Source organism: Pteropus alecto, unplaced genomic scaffold, assembly GCF_000325575.1.
Source record: "Pteropus alecto unplaced genomic scaffold, ASM32557v1 scaffold134, whole genome shotgun sequence".
In the NCBI taxonomy this organism is placed as follows: domain Eukaryota; kingdom Metazoa; phylum Chordata; class Mammalia; order Chiroptera; family Pteropodidae; genus Pteropus; species Pteropus alecto.
In genome coordinates, this window is record NW_006436283.1 from 4934964 (window position 1) to 4950715 (window position 15752).

At 49.8% G+C, this 15752-nt stretch overlaps 1 protein-coding gene across 4 annotated transcripts; it reads right to left on the reverse strand.

The window, feature by feature from the left end:
- Window positions 1–4: 4 nt before the first annotated feature.
- On the reverse strand, window positions 5–14828 carry ARMC7 (armadillo repeat containing 7). Of its 4 annotated transcripts, XR_003046422.1 has the most exons (4): window positions 14392–14822; window positions 14154–14297; window positions 11521–11743; window positions 1500–1623 (listed from the first exon to the last, which is right to left on the reverse strand). XR_003046422.1 is itself a non-coding variant. In XM_025047007.1 (3 exons), exons 1-3 carry the CDS (start codon window positions 14480–14482, stop codon window positions 1262–1264), a joined length of 594 nt encoding a protein of 197 aa, XP_024902775.1. In that variant the 5' UTR covers window positions 14483–14822; the 3' UTR covers window positions 5–1261. The 4 variants fall into 4 exon arrangements, 3 of the variants coding, with proteins under 3 accessions (XP_024902775.1, XP_006912298.1, XP_015445044.1); XM_025047007.1 differs by lacking the exon at window positions 11521–11743 and having other exon boundaries at window positions 5–1620; XM_006912236.3 differs by lacking the exon at window positions 11521–11743 and having other exon boundaries at window positions 5–1623.
- Between the last annotated feature and the right edge of the window lie 924 nt (window positions 14829–15752).

A 15752-nucleotide genomic window follows, 5' to 3' on the forward strand; every position in this document is an offset into this window, starting at 1 on the left:
CCACTCTTTTCAGGCCCTTTATTTGGGAAAGTAAAGGGACAAGAGCCGAGGGCAGCAGTTGAGAAGGAGGCTGACAGGAGGCCTTCCCCTTCCTCGACCTCCAGTGGCCCTGGAACCCGCCCTACCTCCACGCCCACCTGGAAACCATTTCTCTCACAGCTGTCTTTCCTTGGCCTTAAGGGAGTGCAGGTGGCCAGGGTTCCCCATAGCTCCTGAACCCCAGCTGTCCATGGCGGTCCCACGCGCCTTCCTTTGTGCTGACCAGCGTATGCTGCGGACTCCAAGCCACACACTTTTCGTCAGTATCTGGTCCTCTGTCTCCCGAGCAGCACCTGGCCTTACACCCTGAAGCCCTCCAGAGCCTGAGATACACTTCAGGGGCAAGGATGCCCCCTCACTTAGCCCTGGCGGCGCAAGAGAAGGGCCAAGGCTCTCAGGTGGGGAGCAGATGCGGCTCCAAGTGTCTGAGCCTGTATTCTGATGTGTCATCACCCTCATGGCTTTGGTGTTAATGCCTGATGGCCACATTAACAGTCATTGGGCTGTGTCACTCAAGAGCAGGGACCATATCTTCGCCTTTGAAGCCCTAACATGGTGCTTGGCAGATAAGCCTATGTGGATAAACAGTTGATCCTGGGCCATAGAGTTCTCTGGGCCGGCATCCACCATGTCCAGTGCCCGGCCTGGAGAGCTTGTGGGGCAGGTACCCAGCCTCCACAGCCCAGGCGTGGGCGTGTCACCCTCCCAGCTTCCCAGAGCCCCGAGATGCTTTTAGTGAGGCTTCTCATTTCTGTTCCACAAAATTACTCCAGACACTTCTGTTAAGGGATGAAGCCGACTTCCTCAAGCTCGGGCGGTTCTCCTAAGCCCCAGGCCCGGCTGGGAGTCCTCAGGAGAACTGCTTTCTGCAAAGCGTCTGGATCTAGGGACCCAGAAGAGGGTGAGAGCCTGGCAGTGGGGTGGGTCAGGAGGAAGGACCTTCGCCTTCAGATGGTCGAGAGAGTGCCAGCCTTTGGCACTGCCTTTGATACATTTCCTCCGTGTATCTCAAACTCTGGCTTCCTCAGTTCATCTAATGCCTTTTATCACAGTGTAAAGACCCGTCTCGCTGAGAAAACTCACCTGTAAAATGGCTGAAAAGACACCGATTGGGAGGAATGTGCTCAGTGGGAGGTAAGATGCTCCTGCTTCCTAAGCATCCACCAGGATTTTGGTCTTGTCTCTGGCAGTCAGGGTGCCATGGCCTTGAGGTTTCCTTGGATCAGGGCTGCTGTGGGGCCTCGGTCCTTGGCAGTGGGATACCTAGGGCAGAGTCGGCTGGCCGGTGGCGGGCTTCGGCCACCTGGCTGGGGGAGCAGAAGTCTTCCAGGAAGATCTGGGCCAGGTTCTGGAGCCTTGTGTTGGCCGAGAGAGAGAAGCGCAGCATGCACTGGACCACGGGCATGGCGGTCAGCTCGGGGTGGGAGCCAGAGCCTGGTGAGCTCAGGTACATGATTGTGGTGACAGCGGACAGCACAGTCTCTTCGTTGGGACTGGACAGGCAGTTGATGATGAGCGGGATGCCCCCTGTCTGCAGGATGTGCTCCTTGTTGGCTCTGTCTGAACACAGGTTGCAGAGGCCTCCTGGGGGAGAGCGAGGTTAAGTCTTGGCGCTTCAGCCCTGGGCCTCCTCCCTTCTCCCCTCCTCGCTTCTCTCTGTCTACTGAGTTCCAGGGAAGGACCCAGACCTGGGAGAAGGTGGCCCTCCCTTTCAAGGTTCTAGAAAGGCCTGCCTGCCACTGCCTGCCACAACTTAGCCTTCTGGAAGTGGGTACTAGATCCTTTCCCTCTTGGCTCAGTGGCTGATAGGCTTCCCTTTTTTAAAAGTCAAAAACAAAAACAAAACCCACCACATAGCTTCACTTTAGGAGTATTAAAAAATATAGATATGGTGATGGTTTCACGGACATATACATATATGTATACATATCAAATTGTACCCTTTAAATATGAACAGATTATGTCAATTATCTCAATAAAGCTGTTAAAAATGTTAGAAAACCAAAATATAAACTATCTCAATCCTCCCATCCATATAGCTAACATTTTCTCTTCTTACCCCAATTTTAAATATGTTAATATATATTTAACGAAAATCAGATACTCTCCTTTCTGTCTTATAAGACGGCCCTTTTCATTTAACTATGAACATCTTTACGAGACAATAAACCTACAATCATGGCATCCTTTAATGGCTATACAGGGCACCATTTTGTAGGTACAGTATAACTTATTAAGAAGTTAGAACATTTTAGCATCATTTTCATATCACTGTTACTAGGATTCTGGGGGACAAAAAAAAATGGCTGGAGTGAGAGATCTATGCTTCTAGACCAAAGAACCCATGGCTCAAGTAGTGTGGCCAGACCCCCCATCCTCTCACATCAGGCCTGTGAACAGCGCCCCCTTGATTTAGTGATCTCTCAGCCCAGGGGACAAATGCGACATTGCCTTGGTGGTCACTGCATAACACTGGCTACTCAATGCAGGAAGCTGACTTCCTGTGTATCCACTGAGCTTCCTGCCATCATGGCGCACCCCCCCTTCAGTTCCTGCCCCATGCAGAGGAAGGGCTTCCAGCTCATTTGCATAATATGGCTGGAACAGTCCTGAGAGTCCCATCGGGAGTGAGTCTCAGCCCGCCCACTAGCCCCACTTCCCTAGAACAAGCAAAGAGAGCTTCCCACAGACAAATCCAACTAGGACACCTTCCCCAGCAAAAAGGAACAGGCGCCAACAGGGCCCCTGGCAGGGATACTCCTCCCCCAGGAGCAGGACTCTGCCCAGGTTTGGCACCACCACCCCCTTCCCGAGCAGCGCCTGGGTCAGTCTGAGTCCTGCTCTACGGAAATGTTTTTCAGGGTCTTATCCTTTTGGCCTCTAAGGACTCCCTACTGCACTTGGAATAAATTCCATACGCCTTTCCATGGTCTTCACGCCTTTCCATGGTCTTCACGACCCTGCACCAACTAGTCTGGTCCCTCTCCATCTCCCTGTCACTCATGGCAGCCACCAACCTCGGTCTACCCTTGGAACCTTTTGGCCCCAGATCTTCAATAGGCTGCCAACCTCTTGCTGGTAACCAGCACTTCGCTGCTCCCTAACCAGTGACAGATCCCGAGAGCAGGGGTCCATGGCCTGTTAGGAGCTGGGCCGCACAGCAGGAGATGAGCGGGGGTGGGGGGGGCAGGCAAGCTAGAGAAACTCCATCTGTGTTTGCAGCCGCTCCCCAGCGCCAGCATCACCACCTCGGCTCCACCTCAGACCATCAGGCGTTAGATTCTCATAGGAGCACCGGTCCATGGTGCCACAAAGGTTGGGGACCGCTGCCCTAGAGTGCCCCACTCGCTGCTCCCTGTCACATCCAGGGCACGCCACGCATCGCCTCGTTTCATTTTCTTCACATGCTTAGAACACGGACAGATCATCTTCACAGTTCCTGCTCGCTGCCCACCGAGCCCCACTGGAAAGCACGTGCCTGAGGTCGACCTTGGCCGTCTTACTCCTGCCACGCCCTTGGTGCCTGGCACGAGAGGCGCTCCACAAACATTTGTTGGAAGGGTTTTAAAGCAGGGAGCGGGGAAGGCGGGGTTGAGCGGCTGCACAGGATGGCTCCCTGAGACCCTGCCCCCCTCGGACCTCTGCAGTTCTGGGAAAAGGCTGTGGCTCACACATGGGGCACATCTGAGGGAGTCAAACGGCTGAGTGGCATTCCCGAAGTCACAAGGACAGGGAGACGAGGCTCTCCGGTGGCGAGGTCCTCCCCTATGGACACTCAGAGGCCCTTCCTGTCGCTCTTCCTTCAGTGCCTGTTCGCCTCGTGTGGCATTTAGCGCGACCTGGGTCATCCGACTGCCCTCTGTACTTGCTGTCTGTCCTCAGCCCTGGGCACCGACTCTCTGATGTACCCCTGTATCCCAGGCACCTGCAACTGTGGAAACTCACTGGGCACATGCTGAAAACATGACTGAACCCCATAAAGTGTTCCCGTCACCCGTTTCAGTGGAAACAGCCAAGGCTGTTGAGAAACTTGCCTAAAGTCTCAGAAGATGGGGAGCCCTCTGCCCCTCCCACGGAAAAGGGTGTCCCTCTGGAAGCTCCAAGGACAAGTAATTCTCTGCGGGCAGAGGCCAGGCTCAGCCAGGAACAGGGACAAGGAGAAATGCTCTGGGAGGCCTCTGGCTTCTCCGACACCTCTACGCCAACTCTTCTGAGCATGGAGAAGCAGCTTTTGACCCACACTGCAGACTCAACTCGGGGTGGGGGACTGGTCTTATCTCTGCTGTAAAGTATGACAAAATAAACACTCACTCTCTGGTGAGTTAGTCATCATCACACCCAGGTGTGCCCGGGCGGAACACTGTCACCACGGCCAGGGGACAATCAGATGGCAAGCGCTAGAGGGTGGGGGCCGGAGGAGGCCTGTTCCATGCGCACGCCTAGGAAGCCTCCAAGGATGGACCAGATACCTGCCAGAGCTTGCCAGCTGCCCGGGCCCCGACTGCAGGGAGCGCCTGAAGCCCCTCTGCTTTGCTGGCAGTGACCTCAGAGATAAAGGGAAGGCTGAGGGGCTGGAAAAAGAAGGGCTCCAGCAGTAAGAAGGCTGAGCTGGCGCATCCAAAATCGAGCCAGGAGACCCATGAGAAGCCGAGGCTACTACGGCTGCTTTGAGCTCTCCCCTCCTGAGTCCACCGGTGTGAATTTACCCCAAAGGATTAAAGAGGGCTGTAGAAAAAGAACGAAATAAAAACTGGAAGCTTCCTAACGAATGCCCAACAATGCACAGCAAACTGGTCAAATTATGGTAAATTCGTATGATGGAAAATTATATGGTTCTAAAAAATTATGCTTTCGAAAAATATTTAATATAGGAAAATGCTTGAAATATAAGGTTAAGGAGAAAAATGGACGTAAAGTTGTACATACGATACAAATGCAGTTTTTAAAAAGGTCCAGTAAGATGTCTCGTCTTCTGAGAGCCTTCCATGAGCACCCTAATCGGCCCCTCGCTCCACCACGCCCTCGCCTCGCCTGGCTTCTTCCTTTTCTTCACACATAAGAGTTATCTGTCAAAACACTGTATCTGTATCGGTTGTTGCCCCACTAAACTACAAACTCCACGAGAAAGGGGACTATGTCTTCTTCCCTTTTATATTTCAGCCTGGCATACAGCAGGTGCTCAATAAATAACTGTTAAACGAATGGATACGTTAACAAGAGACATGCTGGAAATACAGCAAAATGTGAACAATGGTTATCTCTGCGCAGTACGATCACGGGTCATTTTAATTTTCTTTATTCTTTTCTTTATTTTCCAAGGTTTCCTCAATCAAAATGTTATTTTTACACCCAGGAAAAAGAAGGTATTGTTTTTTTTAAAGCAGAAATGAACTCAGAAAGAATACTTCATCAAATGACACCATTAAAAAAAGTAACAAGGCAAAAAGAGAAAATAGTCATAGAATGTGACAGAGGACTCATATCCAGAATATATGAACAATCCATTGATACCGTATATCAATAAAAGATAAATAACAAAAAAAATGAGCAGAAAAACTCGAACAAACTCTTCACAAAAGGGCCAATGTATATAAAAATGGGCTCATTGTTTATCAGAGAAATGAACATTAAATCCACAGTAAGATGCCTCTACACTCCCATCATAATGGCCAAAAGAGAAGGGCTGGCGGGGAGGGGAGCTACTGGAACTCTCATTTGCTGGTGGTGGGGAGTGTTACACAGTATGATTATGTTGGAAAACTTTTGGCAGCTTCGGATAAAGTTAAACATACGTCTACTCTATGACTCAGCAATTCCATTCCTCCCTGAGAAAACTGAGTGCATATCTATACGAGGAATCTACCCAAGAGAAATGAGTACATCTGTATAGGACGTAGCGGCTTTATTCACAAAGGCTCCAAACTAGAAACAACTCAAATCTCTGACAACAGGTGAACTGATGAACATGTTGCTACACATTTATACAGAAACACGAACTAGTGACACTGTAGCAATTTGGATGAAACAGAAGGGTTGGCGGGGAGGTGAGCTACTGGAACTCTCCTTGTTACTTGTTACTTTTTTTACATTTATACAGAAACACCCATGGGTGTAGAGGTCAGAAAAGTGTTGGCCCCAGGGTGGAACACACTCACTGGGAGAGGGGATGAGGGTCCTGCCTGGGGGGAGGAAAACATTCTATGTCCTGATTTAGGTGCTGGTTACATAGATGTACATACACCTTCATGAATTTAAAAATTCATCACACTGACACTTAAGATATGTGCATTTCACTGTATGTCAATCATGCTGCAATTTACAAATGGTTACCAAACAAAAAGGAGAACAAGTTCTGACTGGCTGATGAACATGTTTTGGGCAAACCAGACGGGCCAGAGAAAAAGAGAAGAGGCAAAAGCAGGCCCTTCTAGACGCAGAGAACCACACCGGAACGCAGGGAGAGGCAAAAGAAAAACCCCCGAGTGCAGCCTGGAATGAGAAAGCTGGAGGCTCAGAGAGGTCAGGTAGGTGGCCCTGGGTCACACAGCAAGTAAGGCTTTGTTGCTGGGAGTGACAGGAGGGTCTAAGGATTGTCCTAGAGATTAAATGAGGTCCTGCTGACAAGTGCTTAGCCAGCGCCTGGCGCCTGGGGGCTGGGTGAACCCTAGACATTATCAGAGGACCCTCCCACCCCATAGGCACTGGGCTGGCCAGAGGCCATGGCATGTCAAAATCTTCAGTTGGGACTATTCTTAGGTTTTACTGTAGCATCCTGAAAATGGTTCTTTCTAAAATTTCAAATTTGAGGGACGGAACAGTATAGTGAGAAAGCTCCCATTCTGTATGAGAGAGATGTGGGGACAAATATTTGCATAGGTACATGCTCGCATTTGCTGGTTCTATATGAAGGGGGAACTGTGGAAGGGACAGGAATGGAAATGAGACTGCTCTAAAAACACCTTATAACATAGTTTTGACTTACAATGATTAATGTTTCATATAATACAGAACATCAAATCAAATCAAAAGAAAAAACCATCGTGGCTTTTCATAATTTGACCGAGATATTTCACTTCTAGAAATTTATCCTACAGATATACTCCCAGAAGTAAGAAATGACACACAAATAAGGTTATTCACTGTAGCACTGCTTGCGAGAGCAAAATGGAAACCAGCTAAATGTCCAAGGAGCAGGCCGACAGTCAGTGCCACCATGCCATGGAATATCACGCAGCGCTTACAAAGAATGCGGTAGCTCTGTATGGGCTGATACTGCACGTTTGTCAAGATATGTTGATAAGGTAAAAAAAAAAAAAAGCGGAATATTACCACATGTATAGAACATACAAAAAAGTATAAATATAAATATATATATGTTTGTTTGTAAATGCCAACATCTCTGGGAGGATACACAAGAAACTAGTAGCAGTGGTCACCTACAGAGAAGGCTGCAGAGGGAGTTACTTTTTAATAAGTTACTTTTTAAATACCCTTTTGAATTTTGTACCATGTGAATCAATTATGTATTCACAAATTAATAAAACACATACACACCCTGCTTGTGCTTAGAACTAAGAGGAAGGAGAATTGGTCTTTGCAAGTCAGGGAGGGATGGCGGAGGCTGCCTAGTCCAGGTGAGGACAGGCTAGAGCCAGCCTCCTGAGCTAGTGAGGAAGGGAGCAGCGGGTGAGAACTCCGCATCCCCTCCTTCCTGTAAGGAGAATCCTGCCACAGCTGGACGGCTGAGGAATTTCTCTGTAAGTAGAAAGATGTAAGATCCCAAGAGCCTAATCGGTTGGTAGGTGGAGGTACAGGAGAGCCCAGGAGTATGGAGGACTGAGCAAGGGCTCTGTGGTGGACAGATCCAGCTAGAATCTCCTAACTGCCACTGAGGACTAAGGTGGCCAGAGGAAGCCACTCAGTTTTTCTAAGCCTCGGTTTCTTCATCAGTAAAATGAGCAATGAATTAAGTAATGTGATTAAGGCCCCGCCTTGGCACACAGTAGATGTGGACCAAGCATGCACCTGTTTACAGCCCCAAAAGCTGGTACAGGGCCTTTACCAGCAACCCACGCACACTGAAAATGGCTGATATACACAGGTAGAGTTTAACAATGAGAAAGCAAATGCCTGTGTAACCAGCACCAAGGTCAAGAACAAAAACAATGACAGCAATCCAGAAGTCTCCCTGTGTCCCACCCTGATCCAATTCGCTCCCTCCCTCAGAAGTGAACCCCTTCCTGATTTGCAATAGTTTAATAATATAATTTTAATAAGCAGAACCTTTTAACCTTTTGCATTTTTAATTAAAAATAATTTTTATACACACATCTCTAAATACTATAGTTCATGTCTGCCTGTTTTGGGACTTTCTAGAAATTGAATCACACTGTACATATTATTATATGTCTAGCATTGTTTGCTTACCATTGTATTTGTAACATTATGGTATGCAGCTATAGACCGCATTTATCTTGCTAAGTAGTATCAACATCCCACAATGTCAGTATCCACTCTACCATTGACTCTTTCCAGTTTAGGGCTGTGAAAATGTTGCTAGTGGCAATTTTGTACCCGTGTCCGGATGTGCGCCTGCTCTAACTGCTGGGCCATGGCGCTACCTTCTTCGATTTTACTAAATACTATTTTCCAAAGAGGCCACTGAGGATGATGTACCTACCAGCCTTTTTCTGAGCATCACCACCATCTGGTGACAGCTATGTGTATTGCAGGAAATGGAACACAGGCGAGGGATTTAACCTGAATTCTGGGAGGCAACCAACTTGCCCGCTGTTTTATTAACAACACTGCCAAGTGTTCTGTGATATCCTAGGATTCGACCAGTTTTCACGGAAGTAGAGAATTCTTTTCCGGTTCCTTTATGCCCCCATACAGCATCTAGGATGGTGCAGCTGTATGCAAGCAGCATATAGGTCACCTGAGAGTCAACCAATGGTGCTTTGGGCAAACATTTCCAATTAATGCCAAAGGCTGCCAGAGTTTTTATTTGGGGCACAAGTTCTGAATACTCATTCAAGCGTCTGCTGAGATCCTGGCTTTATACCGGGTTCCCCATAATCCCCCAACCCCGCCCCCCTCTCCGCCCCGCTCCGGCCCCGGTCCCAAACAGTTCCTCTAGCCAGTTCCTCCCAGACACCAATGAAACGTGGCCTTGGGCCAGCTGGGCAGGGATGACGTTCTATCAGAACGGCCTCAGGGGAATTCTGGTGGTGAGGTACCATGGAAGCAAAGAAACAGGGAGGAAGACACACTGGGCTTGGAGCCTTGGCTCTGCCAGCTGGGTCCCCGGGGCGCAGAATTTGGATCCAGGCAGACTGGGGTACACTCCTGGCTCCAATCAGCACTAACGGCGTGAGTCTCAGGCAGCGGACCCAACCTCAGTGAGGTGTTGTTTCTGCGTGTGTAAAGAGGGCTTAGTGGTACCTGCCTCGTGACAGATTCAGAGCCCTCGCAAGCAGTTCTGGTACAAGGCAGGCACGTGCCGGTGAGCGGGGGGCAGAGTGAGTGTGGGGCAGGCATTCCGAAAAGGCGGCTTTTATAACAGCTCCCCAGCCACAGCCCTTGACCCTGAAGGAAGAAAAAGCAGCCAGGACCACAACCAAAGGGTAAGTAAAACAGTTCTAAAATTGTTCTAAATGAGCAAATCCACAAAAGAAAAGGCCGAGAAAGGGGAAGGCCCAGAGGAGACCTGGAAAGCCCCGCATGGCATCTGTAACGCTGTGACCAGATTCTTCTTCAGGGCCACAGCGATGCTGACCGGGGTGTTTGCGAGGTCACAGCAAGATGACCTCCACAAAGAGACAACCGTCAGGGAACCAGCTCGCCGCTGGGGAGTGACTGCAGTGGCTTTCAGGCCTGCTGCCACAGCTGACAGAAATAACCAGACAAATGGAAGCGCTTTTGGCCCTCAGAGAGGAGGCAGAGCCGCTTGGCAAAAGAGAGGTTTTACCTCAGGGCTGAACCATCAGAGCCGCCACGGAAGGAGGCCTGTCATCGTTCTGGGCCGCAAACGTAGACAGAAGGAAGCCTGAGTTCCGACCCTGGCCCGCCATTAACCAGCCGAGGGGCAACTGTCTGTGCCTCAGTTTCTTCATCAGTAAAGCGAGGGCTTTAGAGTTTCTTTCTAGTTTTCACAGTCCACGACCTTAGAAATTAGGAACTATAAAGGCAGTAAAGTAGCCAAGAGAACAGCTTCCAGAATCTGACGGCCTTGGATTTAAATTTAAGTCCCAGGTCTGGCACTCTATAAACTTCTGACCAACCCACTAACCCTTTCTAAGCCTCAGATTCCTTATTGAAAAATGCATGTGATGTGCATACTGCTTTTAGTGCTATCTCAGGGTCCAAAGCACAGGAAGTTGGTGCCTGTGGGTGCTCCAGAAGTGCTAGCTGTTATGACAGGTCCTCGTAAGCACGACAGCACCAGCTCTGCAGCCGCGAGGCTGAGTGTAGCGCCAGTGCACACATGACAGCCAGACTCCCCTCACCTAATCCCACCTGGACACCGGCTGGGAGGCTAAGGTTCGACTTTCTTATTTTTTCCTCCCTTGATGATGTTTTTCCAGAAGGGAGGAACCCCTGAAGCATACAGGTGGCTCCCCTGAGAGGGCACGCCCCCATCCCACCTCACCTCTCCGGGAGATGAGGGAACTGTTTATCTTCAAAAGGGCTCCAGACACCTGGGGATCTTGCAGCGGCAGACATTTCATCTCATTTCATTCTTTCAAGAATTCTGTGAGGCAGGTATTGCCACTGCCCCACCTGACAGATGGAAGGGAAATCATGAGCCCAAAGTGGGGGAGGGAGGACTTAAACCCAGGTCTGCCTGACCCCAAGGACCAGCATTTATCAGACTCGCCGACACACGGACATTGGTTTTGGTTCTGTGAGCCGTGGCCATGGGCGATCTGACCCAGCTCTCCTCTCTGCCGGTTATTCCAGAACCGTCCCTACTTGGGGCTGCAGTCGTGGCCAGGCCTCTGCACCTTGTGGGCCCTCCTCTCACCTGCCCCAGATCAAAAGGCCAGCACATTCAGGAGGTAACAGAGATAAGGCCAGGCCCTCGTGGAGATCACAATCTGAGGCCTGCCACCGGAGATAAAAGATTCAAAGCTACAGAGCGCAGCACAGAGCCTTTTAGCAGCGGAACAGGCACCTGACGGTGTTTCTCATTTACTGCCAGGGACCTTAACAGAAAAAGAAATGACAGCAGTAACATAATACACTTCCAAGAACCACTGGGGCTCACCTTTTAAGTGACGCATAACAAATGAGAGAAATTTAATCTGCCGAAGATCCCATGGAGAGATTCAATGCTGAGAAAGCTACTGCTCTTGGGATTGGGGACCTTGCTCCAGTGGGAAGGAGGAGGAGAAGAAAAAAGAGGAAAAAGTGTCTGGGCAAAGTAAACCTAGGAAGCTGCAGGGGAGAGCGAGAACCCAGGCCAGGCGCAAGTCTTACCCACAGCTCCCAGCTCAGTGGGCCAGGCTCCCAGAATGCTCCTGCCATGGGAAAGTTGCTCTCTGGTTCTGTAAAAACTTTCCTCGGGTGACTGCTCTTTTTAGATGAGTTTTCTCTGGAGTCAAAAGCTTGAGTGGGAGGAGCTCTATCACCCTCAGGTGAGGTTTAGTCACATGCTTCCGTAGGGGCTGCCATCACCGTTCAGATGGAAGGAGCTGTGGAGCTAAGTTACAAAAAGTGAGGGGATGGAGGACTTATGGTGGTGAAAATTCAGAATATTTGTTTAGCATAATAATCTTCTGGAGAGGTACAGGCACGAGCTGGTACCACTCTACCAGAGCTGGGCAACTGGAGCCCCTGCCCCTGGCCCAGCTTTAGACAGCCTTGCTCAGGCTGAAAAATCCAGAGAGCCCAGCCAAAGCACAGCCTCTCTCCCCTACACCTGGAGCTCCAGGCCCGGAACCGGCCCCCACAGCTGCATGGGCCTCTTTCCTGGATCCTGACTCTGAGGGGTGAACCCCACTGTTGGTGTGTACACTCCTAAGTCTCGGGAGTGGCCGCGGGGCAGGTGTGTGTGGTTGTAAACAGAGCTGGGATGTCCACACTCGTGTGTGAGACCTGTCGTGGTGAGAGGAGGGGCGGCCCCATTCATACCCCAGCTGCCATAAACGTTAGGAGCAGACCTGGATGGTCTTTCAAAAATTTAAATCACACTTAGGATGTATTCAGAAAAAAAAAAAAAGCGTGTTACTTTATTCTATCAAGGCTTTCGATCTAATTTCTAGTCATAGGAGATAAAGAGGATAGAGGACAACGGAATAAACTAAATGACACCATAAAGAGACAACCAGACAATATGGAAGGCAGAACATTCGGCAGAACTGGTCTGGATCCTTCAACGATTAGAGTTGTGAACAAAAGAGTCTACTGAGAGATACGAGATTGTTTATGTAGCGATTTCCTTCCGAAGAGTACACCATGGGCGGAGGGATGAGAGAGTAACTTTACAGTAGAGAAACCTGACAAACCCTACCTCCACCACGTGACCAAGGTCATAAACAGCGATAAGTCACGTTGGCAGCACGTACCTTTGATATGACGTGATGAGAAGGGCACTTTACGTCTGTGGTTGCCCTGCCCAAAACCTATCACCCAGTCTAATCATGAGAACAACATCAGAGAAATCCCAACTGAGGGATAGTCTACAAAACACCTGACCAGTGCTCCTCAAAACTATCAAAACAAGGAAGAGTCTAAGAAACTGACACAGCCCAGAAAAGCCTAAGGAGACGTGACAACTAAATGTACTATATTATCCTGGATGGGATCCTAGAACAGTAAAAAGACATTAGGGAAAAACTAAGGAAATCTGAATAAAGTATGGACTTTAGTTAATAATAATGCATCAATATTGGTTTATTAATTATAACAAATGTATCATACCAATGTAAGGAAACTGGGCGTGGCACATATAAGAACTCTGAATTATCTTTGCAATTTTTCCAAAACTGTTCTAAAATACAAAATTTATTTAAAAGAGAGAGAGAGATTGAGAGCTAAGAAACATAACCAGATTAAATGCATTAAATTGAGAGCTAAGAAACATAACCAGATTAAATGCATGGATCCTGGATTGGCTCCTGGTTTATATACAAACCAGTAAAAAAATGTTCTTGGAGGACTATTAGAGAAATTTGCATAACTCAGTTATTTGGTGGCAACGGAACTATTATGAAAGCTTTCTTTCTCTACATAGATAAGATTCCTTTCACTATATTGAGAAATGTTATTTTTCAAAGATGCATGCTGAAAAATATTTGTTCGCCCTCAGCACACATTCCAAACTCTTTCTCATGGCCTAGCTCTAAGCCCCTGTAAGTTCTGGTACTGCCACCTCTCTAACCTCATTTTGTACCACTCACTGCTCCACTCACTACAATCCTGCCACATCAGCCTTTCTTTTGGCTCCTCCTGCTTCAGGGTCTTCACACATAATGTGCTTCTGCCTAGAATGCCCTCCCATGATGGCCAAAACGGAAGTAGCCCCTACCTTCTACTGCTGTAGCTCACTGCCCTGTTTATTTCCTTCAGAACCTCGCTTTTGGCTTGTTTGCTCGCCATCTGTCTTCCCCTACTAGGATGTAAGTTTCTTGAGGGTAAAGACCTCCCCCACCCCAACTTGTTTGCCAGCATTTAGAACAGTACTTTACTCACACGGTTCAGGCCCAATAAATATCTGTCTACTGAATAATTCAACACTCAGATCATAACGACTACAGGAACCATAAGCCATTCCAAGTCACCTCTACTTCTCGATATTAAAACAGTAAAGATGTTTAAAAGAACACTCTAAACTTTTTTCCCTCTATGTGGCTTCAATCCATTCATTTATAATTTCATCTCTAAGCAGGAGGGAAGGTAGACACGCAGAAGGAGTCCTGAGCTTGAGTTCCAGACCTGACTCAAGCTAGCTGTGACCTGGACAATGTATGAACCGCGAAGGTGGCACAGACATCCCGAAGATCTGCTACCGCAGCTAGGGGACTGCCTAAGAGATTCCTTTCCCGACGACTCCTAGCTCACTTATCTCACCACAACCCATCAGGCATCTGGGAGACTGGTCCCATCCTTACCGATAGCAAACTCCACCAGGGTCTCATTCTCCTCCGACAGCGAATCGAGGAATAAATCGAGGACCTGCAGCTGTCGCAGATACTGGTAGTTGCTGGGGTCATAGGCGAAGTTGGCGAGGTTGGCCAGGACTTGCTCCTTGGCGTCTGCGGCAGAAAAGCGGCACTGGAGCCAAGTCCAGGGCGCCGGTCACGGCCGGACCCCTGCCCCGTCCCCTGACTCCCACTCTGTCGCTCTCACCTTGGTTCTCCGTCTCCTGGAATTCCGTGACCAGCGCCTGCAGGTATCCCAGCCGTCCGACGTGGGGCTCTACCTTCGGCTTCTGGGCCATGGTTGGGGCAGCGGAGGGGCCACGGGGGACAGGTAGGAGAGTGTGGCAGATGGGGCCAGAAAGCCCGGCGAGAACCTTACTGGGCCTCCACCGGTCTGGGCAAGAGCTGACCGGGGCGGGAAATAGGTTCCTTTTATGGCTTCAGATTTTGCAGTAATTTGCAGCTGGAACGAAGACGTGGGGAATTGGGGTGGGGTATCAGGACCTTGTAAGAGATGGGCGTGAAAATCTAATATGGGGCGCGGGAGACAAGGACGAGAACGTGCGCTGGAATTCGGAGTAGCAGCGGCCGGACCCAGGACGCTGGGCTTGATTTTCGGCTCTACTCCGGACTTCCGGCGGAAGCCGCGCTTAGCTCCGCCCCAGAAGGCGGAAAGGGGTGGGCCGAGGTGGGTGAGGGGCGGGGCCGACGCCGAGCCTCGGCGCGCGTGCGCAGTGCGCTTCGCTCCTTACTGCTCCCGCCCGCGGCAAAAGTTTGCATATGTATAGAGGAACACTTCCAGGGCCTTTAGGAGCTCATTGGCGCAGACGGTGCTCACGTAGGGAGCTTCGAGGCAGAGGCACCTCCAGACACCCTTGCATTTGACAAGGGGGCACAGGCCAGCCTCTCGACCAAGGGACGCCCTTCTGGAGCATGGGCTTCGACTCCCTGTGCCCCGCATACAGGTCCTTTGACACTATCTTCTGGTTGGCTTTTCCAAAAAGCCAGGTGAGCCTGACACCGCCTGCTCCCTAGCCCTGAGCTGAGTTCGCTACCTCTGGCCAAAAGTCTCGAGAGCTTTGTAAGGCTCTCTGTAAACCAGGTGGAGAGGGAGCGCTGAGGCAGCAATGACGGGTAGAGGAGCCTCTGTTCCCTCGAATGTACCGTTTTGGCAGCTTTTTGGGTTGTGGAGCCCTGAATGCTGAAGCCCCTTGATCCAATTCTTTCTTGGGGCGTCTTAGGAAGGTGGGGTGTGATGGATACCTCGTAGGCACAGGGGATAAAACGCCAGGGAGACAGGTGGTCCTGCCATAGTCCCATCGTGCTTGAAAATGTGAGGGTAAAGGGGGCTTGGGCTGTGAGCTTCTTGAGGGCAAGGACCATGTGCCTTTGGTCCTGGGCCTGGTATGAGGGCCGAGTGGCTGCCATACTCCAGCCTGCCATAGCCCCATTGGGAATAGGCCCTACCTACATGGGCTTGGGTCCCTGTGGTCAGCTCCTGCCCTATGCATACCCCGTGGTTATGGTTATGACCACTATCTGGGTGCTTAGGTGCTATGACTGCTCAGT